The 15,300-nt window shown below is 35.0% G+C and overlaps 1 protein-coding gene across 1 annotated transcript in view; it reads left to right on the plus strand.

Moving 5' to 3' along the window:
- Positions 1 to 11,566, plus strand: part of LOC150086731 (ubiquitin-like protein 4A-B) — a 110,616-nt gene extending 99,050 nt beyond the window's left edge. The window contains exon 4 of the mRNA XM_090371547.1: positions 10,185 to 11,566. Coding sequence (XP_090227673.1) covers positions 10,185 to 10,313 — 129 coding nt within the window. The 3' untranslated portion in view covers positions 10,314 to 11,566. The remainder of the gene's footprint in view (positions 1 to 10,184) is intronic.
- Positions 11,567 to 15,300: the final 3,734 nt, after the last annotated feature.

Raw genomic sequence — 15,300 nt, forward strand, 5'->3', positions numbered from 1 at the left:
GGAAGTAATTGTGCAGGTTCTTGATTGCTGCCTTCTGTTGTTCAGTGAGGTCAGTTTAGTCCCCTCCCTCCTTCTTTTGGGCTGTGGTCATCTCTTGATGGCTGGCTTCGGATGGCGTTTGGCATCTCATAATCTCCTCTAGTTCGGTATTGGTCCAATCTATGATCCCAATGGAGTACGTTAATACTGGGACTGCATAAGTGTTTATGGCTGTGACCATGTTCCTGCCAGTCAGCTTTGATTTAGCAGGCTTCTCAGTCTCTGAGGGTATTTTTTTCAGTCAATAGGGCCTTGTGATGTGATCTCCTTGTGTTCTAACTGGTGGGCCTGTATCATCCCCAGATATTTGTATGTCCGTCTCTCTCTGCCATGGCTTCATTCTCTTCACTGGTCTTCAGCTGGTAGTTTTATCCAGCTTCGTAGTCCCAAGCAGGACTACAAAGTAATTGACCAGTCCTGACACTTTCACCACCACCTCCTCTGGTTAGAGTCACTCAATATATTATGTAATGCTGGAGCCATGAACTGGGCACATTATAGCCTTAGTTGCTAATGCGCCAATAAAACCCAACAACAACAACAGCCATGAACTGCAACAAAGGCATAAGACTACACCCCCATCTTAGAGGCAACTGTTTTAAGTCTAGATAAACTCTGGTGGCAAAACTACGCATGTCCATGCAGCAACAATGATCACCAGTTTAATGATTGAATGGCTTACCTTGTGCCCTCGCATGGCTCACTGCACGCACAACTCTGTGTCCGTTAAATAATTTTATCTGTAAAGTTTCCATTTGTTGATAAAGAGGCACATTCAGCCCTGAAAGCTCCAAAGTCAATTAAAATATTTCACTGGATCTATGCATTATTATTTGTATCTTGATTCAATCCATTGGTCTTGCATTTGTGTTGGCCAAATTGCATCCTGATAACGGTGCTGAACTCTTCAGTGATCCAGAGTAGCTGTTGAGTTGATTCTCAGTTGTGACATAGAGGTTGATGTCATCCATGTACATTGGTTGAGAGAGGGTGCACAGGTTATTCCTCCCTTCTTCACCCATTTGTTCCAACGGGTGAAGGTTTGCCTTCACCCGTTGGCTGAAGGCAAACCTCCTCACATCTGTCCTGCAACCATCCTTCCTCAATTTGAATTTATGTCCCCTCATGTGTAGTCTAAGCAAGAAGAAGAAGAATGCCATCAGCATTGAGTTTACTCAGTCCATTCAAAGCCTTAAAAACCTCAATCAGATCACCTTGCAGGTGCCTCATTCAACACATTCCTATATGAAGAAGCTGACTGACAACTATCAGTTAGGTTCTTCATATACAAATCACAGTGAATATGTCATTGGATATACGTTAAGACTTTTAAGATATTTAAATTTAGCAGTTTATTTGATGCTTTTCTGGGATAAATTCAGAGATCACGCTGGAATGGCAGCTTTCTATCACCAGTTTTAAAAACCACTGCTACCTCATTCCCTCTTGGTTCATTATATCATTTCTGACCTGATTGATGAATGCTAAATATCCATATTTACTTTCAGCTTATAAGTCGCTTCAAAAGGATTATTTTCTCATATGAAATGCTCAGAGTTTTGCATTATGAATGTCAGACTATGCTATTAGAATGTCAATTATTTTGCTTCAACATCTTTTGTGCTATCAACCACTTATGATGCCCAGACATTTCCAAGAATCCCCATTAGTTGGATTAACCTTTCAAATAGTTGATATGTCAACTTACGTTATGAAATAACTTGTATTGAAAAACTTTCTGTGGTACGTTTATGCAAAATTGCATTAACTTGAATATGCTGAAGGATACCTGAATGCAAACAGTATGTTAAATGCAGTTGTTAATATTTGAAATAACATAAAAAAGTTTTATAATCATAAAAAAGTTCTTTTCACTCCATATGCACAATAAAATTACTTCAGTCTGTATTGAACTTGTTGTAATTGACTAAGGCTGCATAAGCAAGGCTTTGCATACCACAAGGCATTATTTGAATGTTGCATATCATGGCCGTTCACTGTGTTTGAACAGATCATTAGCAAAGTTCCGGTTGTTGCAAACTACACAATTCCAACTTCACAACACTATACCAATAAATATTTTGGCTTTTTATGGTATATCAGCAAATCATTTTACTGTTGCTCATTTGTTACTTCATTATTTAATTTGTCATTTAATCCCATTTGTGTTACGAAAATCATGATTCATTTTGCTGTTATAATCTCTGTGTTAACCCAAAAACCAATAAATCTGTATTTCATAAAAATTGTTTCCATCGTTTTAATGATATTCAAATTAAATTTCAAAATGTGAATTAGAGTGCAATAAGAAGTAGATCACTGTAACCTGAATATTCAGCACATCAAAATTCCCAAACACAAGACAAAATTTTGTCTTGTGTTTGGGAATTTTGAGTGGGTAATGACTTTAACTGCTTAAATTTATCTTGAAAAAATTCCCAAAGTTAGATCCATTGACAAGCATGTATTTTGAGCTTACCTTTTAAAAAGGTAGGAAATAAGCTTAATATTTTATCTAATTTCTACTTCAGCAACTCAATAAACAACAGTTACTGCATAAATAACATGCAGTTGAGTGTATAATTTCTTAATTTTTGTTTAGCAGAGCAGTCATTTTCCATATTTGAATAACTCAGTAACAAGAATTTAGAAAATTCTTGTTACTGAGTTATTCAAATTCAGCATTAGATTTTTTAAATATTTTTCTATATTGGTGACAAAGGCATTATTCTTTGGACATCCATCAAATGCAGCACAGCAGAACATGTGGTCAGCATTTCCAAGGATGTATTCTGATGTGATGTGCAACATTTTGACCCACCTGTTTGCTTGCACAATTCTAGCCATCCTCCTCTGACCTCTCTCATCAAGAAGCAAATTTCTTCCACAGGAGTGCCGTTGAGAGGATGTTTTCTGTTTGTTGCACCATTCTCGATACACCCTTGAAACTGTGGTGTGGGAAAAGTTCAGGAGAACTGCCATTTCAGAGATGCTTTGTCCGGCACGTCTTGCACCTACTACCATGCCACGTTCAAAGTCTGTTAGATCACTCCTTTTCCCCATTCTTGCTACGGTTTGTATTCTTAACCGATACTAGAAAGGTTGTTCTGCTGCATTTATATCCACAACTGTGGTCATGTGACTTGCAACGTTGTGGGACAAACCATTTTTGTGCACAGCAGGGATGTACCTAATGAAGTGGCAGCACAGTGTACATATGGGTCCGCAAACTTTTTTTAATTTTTGAAGGAATCCGTAGATCTCGGTAGTTCGGGAACCACTGCAATACATTAACACCTCACAGCATCAGTTTCTTTGGCTACAAAATAAACAAACAAACCTATCTGTAATTATGATTATTCTATAATTTTATAGACTTTTCTGAAGAACTTTTTTTCAATAATTTTTATTAACTTTTTAATTACAGAGAACAGGAAAAACTATATACGAAAAAAAGGACACAGTTTCTTTCATTGAAAATGATTTCTCATTGCATGAGACAAGACATCATTCAATTTTATGGCTTTGTTTTTCACAACATGGCTAAGTTAATTGATCTCAGCATGTTTCCCTTCTGGATATTCGGTTTTTTATACAGCAATAGTGAAAGCTACCACAGAATAAACTCAATTTACAGACACTGCACTACTGACTCCTCATAGCCTTCGTTGCTTTGATGCTTTATACATATAGCTGTTCTTATATTATAACCCGTATCTGACTATAACGCTGTCACAGATCACTATAACGCTCTTTTACAGATTGAATTTTTGGCATATTTAAACGAAATCGTTTCATTTGTTGGAGTTGATAGCTTGAAAATGAATAGCAAAACAGCATTAAAAAATTTCCCATGCCGACTTGAGAAATTTTCCCACGCTCCGTGAAATTTTCTCGCACGCTAATTTAATTGCAGTACAGTTACTTGTTAAGTAGTTCCGAGATAAACATTTTAAAAAATGATCAAGTATATTGCTTGTAATATATTTGCGTTATATGCATTTATCCGAAGTCTACTTATCACTCAGTACCGTATTAGACATCGTGCGAAACGGACAGTTCACTTGAACATTGTATCGTAATTGATGCAACCAACGCAGTTATATTTTCGAAGAGTTAATAATGGCCAATAAGAATGAAAAAGCAACAACGTCTGAGTGCAGTACGAAGACTATAAATGTAAGAAAAAGACTGAATTTGAAAATTAAATTAGTCGTTTTGAAGCGAATCGATTCCGGTCAAAGACAAGCGGATGTGTGCCATAATTTAGGACTTGCAAGTTTAACTGTAAGAACAATTATTAAAAAAATAAAGAATTAATTTTAGCAGCAGGAAAGATAGCTGTTCCACTGCAAGCAAATAGGGCTAGGCCGGCTATTAGGATTGAAATGGAAAGACTTTAACTAATTTTATTGAAGATAATATCCAATGCAGAATTTGGTTAATATTATTAAAAAAAAAAAAGAGAGAGAGAGAGAGAGAGAGATTAGCCAATATGATCTGAAGAAAACTAACCTAAAAAAAAAAAAAAATGTGGTACCAGTTAAAACTACTAAGGGATGGTTGAATAGATTTAAAATTCATGGAGAAGCTGCAAGTGCAGATTAAGGAGCCGAAACTTTCAAAAAAGAACTTGTTAAAATTGTTGAAGAGGGGTATTATGTGTTATACTTCTCAACAAGTTTTTAACATAGATGAAGCAGGACTTTTGTGGAAACGAATGCCTAAAAGAAGTTTCATTTTGAAAGAAAGAAAAAAAAAAACATGCCAGGTTTCAAAGCAGCGGAGGATCGGTTGAGTTTATTGTTGGGTGGTAATGCTGCGGGGGATTTAAAATTAATACCCCTTTTAGTTTATTTGGAAGAGGGCCAAAGTTCAACCCAAAATCGACACATTTTTCTTGATTAAATTCATCAATTAAATTAAATCAATTAAATTCATGATTTTAATTGGAATTTTAATTTTAAATTTGATACGTAGGTAGTTACCACATAATCATATACGTATGTAATGCAGAATATTTTATATGTACAAATATTTGAATATTAAATATTTTGACCGACATTTGTGCATCTTTTCACTAGTTTATGTGCATCTTTTTCGTTTATTATTGATTAGGAAATATCCTATGGCACCTACTGCAACTCACAAATACATATGTTACCTTATGGGAATGTGGCACTTGCTTAGCGTGGATTCACTTAGTGCTCTGTTTTTACGGAACCAATTATCAGCATTAAGCGGGGGTCACCTGTATAGCATCGAATCAATTTCCGGATTTATGTAATCTGGGATACTGGCACATATATTTTTAGAGGCCATAAGGTTGCATCTCCACAATAAAGACACATTAACATTTTCCACAGTAAAGACAGTATACTACTGCAACAGGATCTAGAAAAGTTGGACAAATGAAGTTTAACATTGACAAATGCAAAGTACTGCATATGGGTAGCAGTAACCCAAGAGAAACGTACCAACTGTGTGGTACTACACTCAGGGAAGTGGAGAAAGAAAAAGACATTAGGGTAATTGTGCAATCAGATAGGAAGTTCTCTGAACAGTGCAGATGGGCTGCCAGAGCAGGTGATGGAGTCTTGTCAATGATATATAGGAATTTTACTAGCAGGGACAAGGAGGTGATCATTCCTTGTCCCTGATTGTACTAGGCAATGGTCAGGCCACACCTTGAGTACTGCGTACAGGTCTGGAGGCCTCATTTTAGGAAGAATGTAGAATTGCTAGAACGAGTAGAAAGAAGGGCAACAAGATTGATGAGCGGAACAAAGGGGTGCTCTTACCAAGAAAGGCTTAATTCTGAAAATTGCAGCTTCTGGAGACTAGGCACCTGCGAGGTGACCTGATTGAGATGTATAAGGCCTTGAATGGGCTTTGATGATTTCTTGCTCAGATTACAAACCTGAGGGGGCATAGATTCAAATTAAGGAAAGTCAGTTGTAGAATAGATGTGTGGAAATTTGCCCTTAGCAAACGTGTAGTTGATTGTTGAAACAGATTTCCATCTCTTGTGGAAGTTGATAGCTTAAATAAATTTAAGGCTAATACTTGGAGTGAATAGTTGTAGAACATGGTGATGTAGAAAACAGTCATCCAATAAATCCACAAAAGCCTTGCTAGTGTGTGAGTGACCAGCCCCCAAATTCCAGTCAATATCTGGGAAATTAAAATCCCCCATAATAAGACTCTCTGATTTACTGGCCCACTCTATTTCTCTGTACAGTTTCTTATTATACTCATCAGAGTCATTAGGCCTATAGCACACTCCTACTCTCAATTTTGATCTCCCAATGCTTATGTCACACCAAACTGACTCGACACTGCACTGTCCAGCGATGTCGACTGGCTTCACTTCCTTGGATTTCATGTGTTTCTTAACTAATAGCATAACCCCTCCTCCCTTCCTATCCTGTCTATCCTTTCTGTAGACATTGTACTCCCCAAATTCCAGTTCTGCATTCCTTATATCTGTGTGACACCACGTCTCTGAAATCCCAACAATATCTGCCTTTGATGTTTTGAGCAATACCTCAAATTCATCAAATTTATTTACTAAACTCCTAGCATTGGTGTACACGCAAGTATACATGCACCTGCTCTTCCTCTTAGCCACCCTAACACAACCCATGTGTTTACTTGTACCCCAATGATTCCCAGCAGTCTCTGAAATATCCTGCATCTTATTTTCCAGGCTGCTGCTCATTCCAATAGAAGCAGTGCAAGAATCACTTTCTCCTCTGCCAGTGGCTACTGTTAATCTATTAGTCCTTGTATCCCCTCAATCTAGCAGCTTTCTGACCCTCCTAACACTGCCTCGATAGCATCAGCAAACATTCTTGCACCCTTTCTATTTAAGTGTATCCCATCCCTGTAGAAGCAGTCTCTCCTGTTAACAAGTACAGACCAGGCTGAAAAAAATTCTACCCCTTGAGCCTTGCACAATCTTTCTAGGGCCGAATTGATCGACAGGGCTCTCATCATATACTCCCTCCTATCGTGCCTGGGCAGAATTGCAGACACTTTCAAATTCAACCCTAATTCACGGCTTTTTTTCATCAGTGACCTGTACTTGTTAAGTAATTCTGCTGTTCTCCTACTCTTAATATCATTAGTGCCAACGTGTACAATTATATCACCTTTTGTGCCCTTAAAAGATGATATCCGCTCTACAACGTCATCAACCTTTGCCCCTGGCAGCCATACCCTGGTCCTGTTCCACCTATCATGTTGTATGTTGTAGTTCAGACTTCCTCTGACAGATTGGTGGTACAGAGATTGTCCAGTAGGCTGACAGGTTGCAGGTAACAAGTTTTGTTAATAGCATTAATGTTCTGTGTCATGATTTTGCAGTGGAGCAATGAATGAATCAAGTTTTGCTTTAAACTGGGAAAATGCAACAGAAATGTATGAAATGTTAAAAACCGTTTATGGTGATGAAACATTAAGTTGTACCAATGTGTTTGAATGGTACAAGCAGTTCACCGATGAATGTGAAGATGTCTGCAATGACCCAAGAAGTGGGCATTATTCGATGTCTCAAAGTGAGGACTGAGTTGCAAAACTTTGTGGAATTGTGGCAAGAGATTGTCGTTTGACCCTCAGAATGATGGCTGATGAGTTGGCAACAATATGGTGTCCTCTGTAACAGAGGACACAGTATTGCCTTCTTGTGCAGTTCTGGTGGTTGACACTTGGAGATGCCAGGATTGTGTGATATGCAAAAATATAATTTTATATAAGTTGTCTACATATTCAATAACTAACGTGAAATTTCATTCCCGTAGGTGATCGTACACTAGAGATAGAGCTCGGAATCTGAGGAAGAATGCTATTGTTGACAAAGTGGAATATTGAGCAGTGATCAAGTTCCTGCATTTGCAGGGCAAGAAAGTTCAGGAAATTGATGAAGAAATGAAAGCTGTGTATGGACAGAATTGTCCATCCTATGACACTGTAAAAAAGTGGAAATGGCAGTTCCAATGCAGTCATAGAAGAGTGTTTGACAAGCCAAGAGAAGAAAGACCATCAACATCCACAGATGGTGAGACGGTTGCAAAGGTTGAGCAGCTGGTGCTGAGTGACAGACGTGTGACAATTCATTGCAAATGCAGTGGGAATTAGTTATAGGTCTGCCTGCCCACAGCATTTTACATGACCATCTGCACATGTCTAAGGTCTCCGCATGATGGGTTCCAAGATTGCTTGATGCCTTTGCAGAAGCCATTACCACCACCAACTTTTGTTGCCCGGTGCACCGTCAGACTGCTTGTTTCGAGAAATGAAGAAACCATTACTTGGATGCCGCTTTGATTCACCTCAGGAAGTCACCAATGAAGTGCCAATCGTGGTTTCAGGCAAAAAGTGCAGACTTCTGTGATCAAGGCATTAAAGAACTGATCCATAGATGGGAGAAATGTGTTACTATACATGGAGAGTACATAGAAAAAGATTAAAGTTCCTGCGAAGTTTCACTTTTCTAGGACTGTTATTTCTAAGTAAGGGTACGAACTTTTTGATACCTCTCGTAGGTATTTATTTTTGTATAGTGTTTAAAATGTGTTAATTTTTATTTATTTATTTTTTTTACCTTTTTTGTAGCTATGCTACCTAATCTTATCTTTCCTCTTTTTTTCTCCCCCCCCCCCCACTTTTTTCTTCTCTCAATAGTTATTATTTATCTATACATTATACAATTATGATTGTTGGGTGCTTTCTGTCTATCAGTGGCCATAATATTTTTTCCCACTCTTTCTTCCCTTTTCTTTTCATATAACATATATATATATATATAAATTTTGAGTCCAGTGTCAAATTTCTATAAATTTTGGCTATAATTATTTTGTTTAGGGTGTTTACTTTAATATGTATATAAGTTAATGCACTTATTGCATATTTGCATTAACCAAAGTGATTAAAAGAAAGGTTAAAAAATAAATTAAAATCCCAAAGAATGTTAATGAGCGTTAGTGAGTACTAGCAGAAGTATAAACCATGTGAGCAATCATAAAGTAATGAGACTAATTTTATAAATATCCTTATTAAATATCCTCATTAAACTTTATTATTTTCAAACTGTAAATTTTAATCAGTGATGTTCCACTGTTGATAACATTACTAGGATTCAAAATACCCTTCAGAATATCTATTAACATTGTGTTTAATATCATTGGCGTTTGAAAACATTTTTCTCCCCTTCATTAAGATTTTAAAGATTATAGAGAAGTAACAAAGATTAGACCTCAATTAAGCTGCAACCCTTTTTTTTTTTTTTTTTTTTTTTAACTTTCCATAAACCGGCTTGTAGAACACAGCTGATCAGCTTCCCTTATGTTCAAGTTTATCAAAAATGCATAACTATTTCTTTATCTAAATTTTACTCCTCTATAATGCAAATAAGCTGCTTATGTCAGTGACCAGATCTTTCATCCTTTCAGTATTTTAATCAGGTGGTCTTGAGCTGAACATCAGTTTCATATAGGCGCCTCCGTAGCCAGGTGGGAAGGAGCAGCAGTGCGTAGCACACGCTTCTTGATTAGACCGGGGTTCGAGCCCGTCACCACCAAATACGGAGGATGCGGAAAGGTCAGGGAATGACCACCGCATATTCCCGGAGCAATATGGCCTTAGTTGCTAATGCTCCTAAAAACCAAATACTGTAACTGTATCAGTTTCATATGTCATTATTGCCATATTTTCTGCTTTAAACTTATCAGAAACTCTTACTGTAGATGTAACTTCATCCACATAAAATTGGTTCATTATCCAAGTTGCCTCACTTGCTGATTTCTCCAAATATTGATATTTTACCATACCACGCCATGCCAAAAGATATTTCTACAGGAAACATTGCCAATTCCATTGTTGGAAGTTGCATAATAAAATAATTTTCATTACTTTATGTTTAAAATACTGGTCGGCATCAAATATTTTATTTTCCAGTATTTTAAATGAGTAGATTTAATTATAATTTTGGGGTACAACGATTTTAACCTGCCTCAATAATGTGGACACTTTAAATTATATATTTGGAATTCCTAACAGAGCTCCTTTATATCAGAGCTTTTTAGAGTTTTCATAAAAATGTAACTATGAAATAAAAATTGCAACTTTTATATTTTTCATTTCAGAACTTTGTTTCTACAATAGCAAGTCTCAGTCTTGATGATATAGAAAGACTAGCAATTTGCAATCTTGAATCAGAGGGTGTGAAGTCTTGCCAAGGATGGACACATATGCCACAAAAGATTGAATTGTGAAGCACTAATAATGTTTTAAATATTCATTCCATGCAAGAAACTCCAATAATGTGACTTGCAAATTTATCTAAAAACACTGGTCTGCTACCAGTTGAAGTCATCTTTGTGAATTGTAAAATGTAGAGCGTTGGCAGAAGAAATTTTTTTTTTCCCCCAATCTTGTCATCTTCAAAATGTATTTAAAATTTGTAGCTTATAAGTGCATCATACTCTTATAATAAATAGTAATATTCATCCAGTTGCTTAATCCTATGTAATGCTCGATTCTAGAAAGATCTCAGTTGTTATTTTTAATTTTGTATTTTATCATTGCATGCATTTAATGATATGGTGGCATAGACATTTGATCTTATTTCTGATCATGCAAACTTTCTTGAGAAATTTTATTTATAATATTTGTAAGCATATTGCTTTGGAGTGAATTCACAGAGTGGGCAGAATTTTTATCTCCCCTACAACAAACAGCAACAAAAAATGCCACTTACCCTTGTGTTTGTCAGTAGAAGATACTTAATCCTGAACAGTTTATCGAATCTAGTAGATATTGGTTATGCTGACATTTGGTAGGTTTCAAGTTGTGTGTATAAGTGGACATTCACATGTTGTTGCAGTGTATTTAAATCAGACTTTTGTTCAAGATAAAAGTACAATTTTAGAAGAAAGTAATGTTCTTTCCATTTTTCTTTTGATTTTTACTCATTGTCATCTTTGCTTTAAACTGGTAGTCTGCAAACTGGAGTGTGCACCCTTATGATGCAAAAGGAATGGGGAGAAGTGGGGGAGAGAGTAAGTAGTCATTTAGATTTAAAAATCAGGCTCGCCCACCACTGTTTTATAAAATAAGATCCAGTATTGACAATATCTATAAATTCCTACCTAAAAATTTTTTTATTGTAAGACCTGCTAGACACAAAAAGGGATAGAATAAAAAATTAGTGGGGACAACATGATATATTTTGGAGGGGGGTGCACATAGCCAGAAAATTTGTAGACTGATCTTTGTTGCTAAGCTGTCTTAGCTGTGCATCTTATGTAACAGAGTTAGTTGCATAACTTCAAGTTTATATTACATAATCTCAAATGAATAGGGAAAATTACTTTCACTGCCGTTATTATAACAGATTTAGAAACTTAAAATTTGTTATCCACTGTGATCTAAAGTGCCTGTGGATGTTGCTATCATGTATGAGTAAATACCTCAGAATCCTTCATAAATTTAGCAATTTATATCAAAATAAATTAAAGAAATATATAACCACTAACTATTTAATGATTTTTAAATTAATCTTTGGGCTGCATTTCTAGAAATAACTGTATTCAAGTTGTTGAAATGTATCATATAGCAATACTAATCTTTAAAATCATTATGGTTTATTAAGTAAAATGGAACAGAAGTTAACAGAAGAAAGTATTGTTAAAACAAATTCTCCAAATTTTGCAGATTTTAGTGTATCATTTATGAGGATAGAATGCCAGTAGTATAACAAGGTGCTCTCTGGGCAGAAGAGAAGTGTATGAAACTTTAAAAAAATCATCATGAATAAGTCATTTAGATTTTAAAGATGAGCATTTACTATATAATGCAAGTTTTAATGTTACTTTAATATAGTTACCTAATCCCCCAAAAAAGCTTAGTGTTTTTTTTTGTTTGTTTTTTTTTTTTACAGCAAGGTTAATTAGTGTATTAAATTAATATAAATATAACTGGGAATAAATTTAGGTTTTAATTAATATGAAAGCATGATGGATTTTTTTCCCCCTTTTGACTAACTGGTTACAGCAAAGTTTCCTTTAAAAAATAAGATTTTGGATATATTGCTTCCTTGTGCTCTCTTGCATTAATATTTATAAATATAGATTTAGAGTTGATACAGTGAACTCTTGATTATCTATGGTGTGCAGTCATGAATTTTATAAGAAATTAATTTTATCTTTATTGTACAAATACCTTTCTTTAGACATTGCCTAATTGAAGAAAAGTGTTATTGTGTGGATTATGAATGTTTGTTATAATTGGATCTCGTGTATTTACTAATTTGTGCGTTTTTTTTTTTTTTTTTTTTTCACTCTTTCTTTTCATATTGTGATAATCAAGAGATAATTGTATCTATAATAGTATTATCTGAAATAAAAATGATCCAGTTTAAGTAATATAAGTGGGCAGTAAAACCAAGGAATAACCATTCAGGAGTTTTGAGGGTCATGTTCAGTTTTACAATTATATTTCTTTATAAGGAGGTTTAAAATAATTCAACAACCATTCATGCAAAATAAATATTACCAAATGGCTTGTTTCTTTCACCTCTTTATTTTTCCCTCCACTTAAAGTTCTTTTTACCATTCTTTACTTTTCTTGTTTGTTAATTGCTGGCTTGTTTTTATATTCTGTAATCTAAATTATGTATTTGTGAGAAAATTATGGTAATTTGATTTTGAGTGACATAATCACTTTCTTACTTATGGGTGTTAAACATCCAATATTCAAATAAATAATGGCACTGAATGCCACAGTATAATCAGTGTATATTCTAAACTTCATTTTGAAGAAATTAATGAAAATTCAGCATCTGTAAAAGCAAGATTCAAAATACCAAACACTCATTAAGAGCATGTCAAATATATTGAATTTTAAAGTAATATATTATATAATTTTTTATTATTATTTTTTTAATGGCACTAGAGCTTGTTGCTGATATCCATATGCTGTATTTTGCAGACAGAAAACCCCAGAGAGGGATTCCCCCCTCCCCCTTGTGTGGGGAGACTCCTGCCTGACATCAGCTGACTGTGGTCTTAGTTGAAGAAGACTAGAAATTCCTCTGATAGTCGTTGACCCCAGACTTCACCAAGCAGGTGGTAGATGCCAGCATATCCATGCTGGCTAAACTGCTACAGAGGAATTATCTAAAGTAACAATTAGACATTGTCCTGTCTTTGCCACATGCTTTTGGGTCTTACATCATTTCAGCATATTTGCATGCTGTACTACCTCATCAAAGCTTGATATTAATGGTATTGTCAGTTGCCAGTGCAAAGTGCTTTGCTCTTATTTAAATATACTGTGAAATGTATTATCACAAGATCTTATGTGAATAGCATGCAATATCTTTCTTTAATGGGTGTAATGTTTTTAAATTTATCATTCAGTAATTCATTGTTTTCAGATAAAATATCTTGTCCTGATCCTGGCCATATTGTGTGATTTTCAGGATCCCCCCCCCCCCCCCCCTCTGATGCAATATTAAATAGAAACCAAGGTAAATTGCAATGGGTAGGGGTGGCCAGGGATATAAGATCAAGACCAAAGACATTGAACTTTCCATGGGACAATGTTATATGTTGAAATGACTTATAAGGGCTTGAAGGGTGCAATACAAAGAGAGAGTGATGTCTGCGTTTGTTACTTTACAGTTCAGTGTATTCTTTGTTTGTTGTGTTTTTTATATTTGATATCTTTGCTTATAGATGTAATTTTTTTTCTTAACTAAACATCTTGGAGATAATATTTTTTTTCTTTTTTTTTTTATACTCAACATTTTGAAGCAGTGCCACTTCCTCCTTCAGATTTAGCTGATGGAAGAGGAGGCATTACCTCCAAAATGCTTTTAAAAACAGCATGGCAATTACATCCTAGCATATAGTGTCATTACTTATATACATATATATAAAGAAAAACATAAGGTAAGTAAAAATTTAATTATGTAATCAGACTTCACCCACTGTGAATATACTATATAATTGCACTTAATTATATTCATTGTTGTACAGTTCTTCTGTGATACTTAATTTTGTGAAAAGCCCAAAATAAACCCTCCCCCTTTATAAATCCAGAGAACCATGTAACAATGAGCAAAGAAAGTCAAAGAAATATTTGTTTATATAATTTAGTGTCTCAACCAGTGGCAGATTTATCACTAGGCACAAAAGCACATGCGAAGGGCCCTGATTCAGAAGAGAACCAGAATATTAAATTAAAAATGTCGAATTACATACATATATATATATATATATAAGAAACATTTTTATGAGCAAGTTAGCCAATGCTTAACATTTGAACCAAACCTTGGAGTTATGTCCAGAGTGGCCAAATCAGCCACTGGTCTCTCTACACAGGTATATACCACTGCAACTGTTGTGTTCACCAATTTTCTTGCCATTTTGTACAGTGCTCCTATCATTAATGTGGTTTGCCCATAGTGTTACCAATGAACATAACTGAATAGATTTTAGCAGCTTGTATATGTGTGAATGTCTGTTAAATATTATTTCTCAGCCTTGTATTCAACCTTATTGTAGTCTTTTTTTTTTTTTTTTTCTTTTTCTTTTTTTTTTTTTTCTTTTTTTTTTGTTGTTGTTGTTGTGGACTGTGGATTTAGTATAAAACAAGTAGTACAATGAAAGTTATTCAACTTATTTTTCCCACCTCTTCCCAAACAAATTTCCATATTGTAACCAGTTATTCATGAATTAACGTGTCGTTATATCAGTGAAATTCCATTTAATCCCGTGCTACCCCACATAAATGCCAATGCTTAGAACATGTTCCTTAACACCTATCTTCAATACTGTTTGTTGATATACAGAGCTACAGAATAAACAGATCATGCTGAGTGTATTCAACTTCATCTTACTTTAGTATACATATCAGATTAGATTGTCCTGTTGTTTGAAATTTCAACTTAAAATCTGCTGATGAATGTGAATTTTTGTACAGTTGTAAAATGTATTTATGGTATCATACGGTAACATTGTTTCTGAAACTGTAGAGACAATTGCAGCACAAGAATTGTTTGTAGACAAAATACAAATTTAAGATTCACCTAACAAGATAAGTAATTAAAAATAAATGGATTTTTTTTTTTTTTTTTTTTTTGTCTTCAGTTCCATCAAAGGCACTTGAGATAATGGTCTTCTTGAAACCTTGATGATCCTGCCATCACCCATTTGATGCTTCAACTCCAGTTACCAATAGTTATTACCAATGCAC

This window comes from Mastigoproctus giganteus, chromosome 4 (genome assembly GCF_048544385.1).
Source record: "Mastigoproctus giganteus isolate SK-2022 chromosome 4, ASM4854438v1, whole genome shotgun sequence".
NCBI lineage: Eukaryota > Metazoa > Arthropoda > Arachnida > Uropygi > Thelyphonidae > Mastigoproctus > Mastigoproctus giganteus.